Below are 3,335 nucleotides of genomic sequence, written 5' to 3'. Positions count from 1 at the left end.
TTATTATTTTTTTTAAAAAAACATCGCTTTAAGTTTGTTCTTAAAAAATTGGGTGTCTCAGGACACACTGTATTTCATAGTAATCCCTTACTGTATTTCCATTTAAAACTAATCATTGATCTAACCCAGAGTCAGCAAACTTTTTCCATAAAGGGCCAGATAGTAGTAAATATTTTAAGCTTTGTGGGTCATACAGTCTCTGTCCCAACTACTCAACTCTGCTGTTGAAGCATAAAAGCAGACACAGACAATACATAAACAAATAAGCATGGCTGTTTTCCAAAAAAAACTTTATTTACAAAAACAGGCAACAGGCCAAAGTAGACCCATGGGCTACAAAGTTTGCCAACCTATGATCTAACCCAAATTTACTAAGCAGCCCTGTGCATGTACCATACTTTGCATTGAAAGTACAAAAATAAATCAGACATAATCTCTGCCCTCAAAGAACTAATACAATACACCACATGCCTCTTCCCGGCCTCTTACCTTGCTCACTGGGAATGTAGGTCTCATCATAATTTTCCTCCAGGACCAGCTGGTCTCCTATGCGGATCGGTCGTCCAGCCATGATTGGTCTGGGCTCAAACACCTAGATCACAGACACCCCCACCCAAAGAGAAAATTAGTGACTCAGCTTGAAAGGAGAAGAGCTGGAGCTGGATCATGGAGCATCTCAGTCAAACCAGACCCTGTAAGCCAACTTGACCAGGGACCCTCCAGGCTCCAGGAACAGTGGAGGGTGGTAGGACTAATAGCTCAGAATTCAGGCTCTGCACCTGGGAAAGTTCCCTGAGACACATCTCCCAAAATTTCCTTACTCACATCTTTTCTGGAACCAGGTAAGGCAACACTCTGAACCACGGAAGATCTCCAAGCCTGGCTCTGTCAAGAGTTTGACTTCATATCCCCAACCCCAAATAGGAGAAAGAATTACAGTACAGAAGCACCAACAGAAAACCCCAGTGACACCAAAATACTCAGCAGCACACAGACCCCTGTATGCCAGCACACCCTGGAGCACAGGCACACCATCTCAACTGTATCCCTATTTGGACGTCCCTATTTACATTCAACAGTGCCCTCAGGGAGCTCACAATCCAATGGAGGGAGCTTGCGCATCAACGGTACTAGAAGGCAGAAGGGGAAAACCTCCTGTCCCAACTCCCCTGAAGGGATGAAGGAAGGCGAACAAGAATTCTGATGGTGAAGAAAAGCGTTCTAGATAGAGGAAGCATCACGTGCAGACAGGTGTTCTGGAGCGCCGGACTGGGCTAGTCTCGCAGACCATGCTAAAGAGCCTCGACCCTGCCCTGTGGCAGAGGGGAATCACTCACTGAAGGCTCTGGCAGAAGAAAGTATCACAGGGTGGCCTTTTTTTAGGACAAGAACTCTGGCAGGACTGGCACGGCTTGATTGGAGAAATGAGAGACTGGTGTCAGGAAAACCACTTAAGGAGGCAGCTGTCCAGGGGAAAAATGATGAGGGCTTAAACTAGGGCAGAAGCAGTGGGAATGGAGAAGGAACAGATACAATGGACAGAGTGACATCAGGCTTAATAGGACGAGGATATAAGAGGAAAGAGTGGAAAGGAGCTGCAATGGGCCAGATTTTGTCCCTCCAAAAGTCACATATTGAAGCCCTACTCACAATGTGACTGGATCTGGATTTAGGGTCTCTAGGAGGTAATTAAAGTTAAATGAGGACATGAGGGTGGGTCCTTGACCTGATAGGATTAGTGTCCTCATAAAGAGAGGAAGAGAGACCAGAGCTCGCTCTCTCTCTGCACCATGTGAGGACACAGCAAGTAGGCAGATGCCAAATTGTTTAACTGACAAGATGGTGTAGTTCTAGAACTGTTCCTCTCTTCCACCCCTAGTCCCACCACTACCTCAGGACACCCAGATCCCACCAACTCTCCTTTTGGCAGCTCCCACGATGAAGCCTGATGAAGCACAGACTATCCGCCTGGTAAAATGGCTGCCATGGACAGCCCTGCTCAGGGCATCTCCCCCACCTGCAGAGGAGTCAGCCACACCAGGTGTGACCAACGGGAGTCTGGAGCCATGGGTCCTAACCTCTCCTGTCTTTACTTCTTCAGAAACTGTCACTGTTTCAAACAGCAAGCATGAAACAGCACTCTTCAAGCAGAAAGACCCAGCCATCGAAAGGAAGGTCAGGACCTGGCCTGGAATTAGTGCTCAGGAAATGGCTGGATCTGATGGCTCTGAATCTATTTCAAGATCCGTAGAGAGAGCTGTCAAGTGACAAAGGATTCATGCAGGACCATTAGTTACTGTGGCCTCCTCTCTGTATGTACCATGACAGCTGAAAGGTAGACAACAGAGGTGTCCTGCCTTAGGACTCACAAGACATCATTCCCTTTGTCAGTCCACTGGACCCCAAGGGAGCAAGACTCTGACCCCTCTCGTTCCCACCATGCCACCTCCAAGCAGGAAGAGAAGCCCAAAGAAAAAAGGATTCTTCTCTGCAGTACATAAGGTGAAGTGGGACCCTGCTCCTGACCCTCAGAAGAACCTGTAACATCCTGTGGACATAATGCTCACACCTCTACACGGTCAGACACAAGGAGGGCCTAACCATCACTGACTCTAAAAAGTAAAGCAGAAAAGGACAAGGAACCAGGGTGGCAGCTGTGGCCCAATGCCTCGTGGCTTAAAGGGTCACCTGAATCCTTAATCCTCTTAGGGAAAGAAGGAAAAGAGAAAAGGAAAGGATCCATGGGCAGGGGGACTCAACAGTAGCCTGAACATCAGTGTGAACAAACATTTATCAAATATGTGCTCTATACAAAGATATCGTGTTAATCATCTCAGAGAATTTGAGAAATTACACATTTGAGAAATTCTGCATAGATATATCCCATCCCCAGAAAGCACAGGACAGGTACATTCTCTGACCTCATGCCAAAAAGCCTAATTAGCAATACCCATAATAATCTATATTTAACTATTTAAAGATCAGGAAAACCTGGAAAATCTGACTTCACGGAGCATCAAAATTTCAAACAAATCTTCTTCCAGAAAAAAATTAAACTATAGGTGAGCTGTATTCTACTTTCTTTCCTTGCCTTACCTGGTTCTAGAAAAGATGTAAGGACAGAGCCAAAAGGGCAAGGAGTTGCAGTTAAGAGGAATGTAGGAAGAAAAATCATATATATTTAATGGCTACAAGAGATCATTTACTCATTCGAGGAATATTTACTAGCACCTACCAAGCTTATTTATTTCTAGGCACAGAGATGCAATGGTGATTAAAAACACATTCAGTTGCTACTCCCCTTGACCTACAGTCTAGCGAGGGAGGGAAACAAA

General features: G+C 45.6%; 1 protein-coding gene across 1 annotated transcript in view; it reads right to left on the bottom strand.

Moving 5' to 3' along the window:
• Positions 1–3,335, bottom strand: part of CEP164 (centrosomal protein 164kDa) — a 79,871-nt gene that overhangs the window by 72,143 nt on the left and 4,393 nt on the right. Inside the window, exon 2 of the mRNA XM_012658342.1 lies at positions 490–592. Within this exon, the coding sequence (XP_012513796.1) occupies positions 490–571 (82 nt within the window). The 5' untranslated portion in view covers positions 572–592. The remainder of the gene's footprint in view (positions 1–489; positions 593–3,335) is intronic.

Source organism: Propithecus coquereli, unplaced genomic scaffold, assembly GCF_000956105.1.
Source record: "Propithecus coquereli isolate 6110/MARCELLA unplaced genomic scaffold, Pcoq_1.0 Scaffold580, whole genome shotgun sequence".
Classification (NCBI taxonomy): Eukaryota; Metazoa; Chordata; class Mammalia; order Primates; family Indriidae; genus Propithecus; species Propithecus coquereli.
This window is presented reverse-complemented; position numbering and strand designations above follow the sequence as displayed.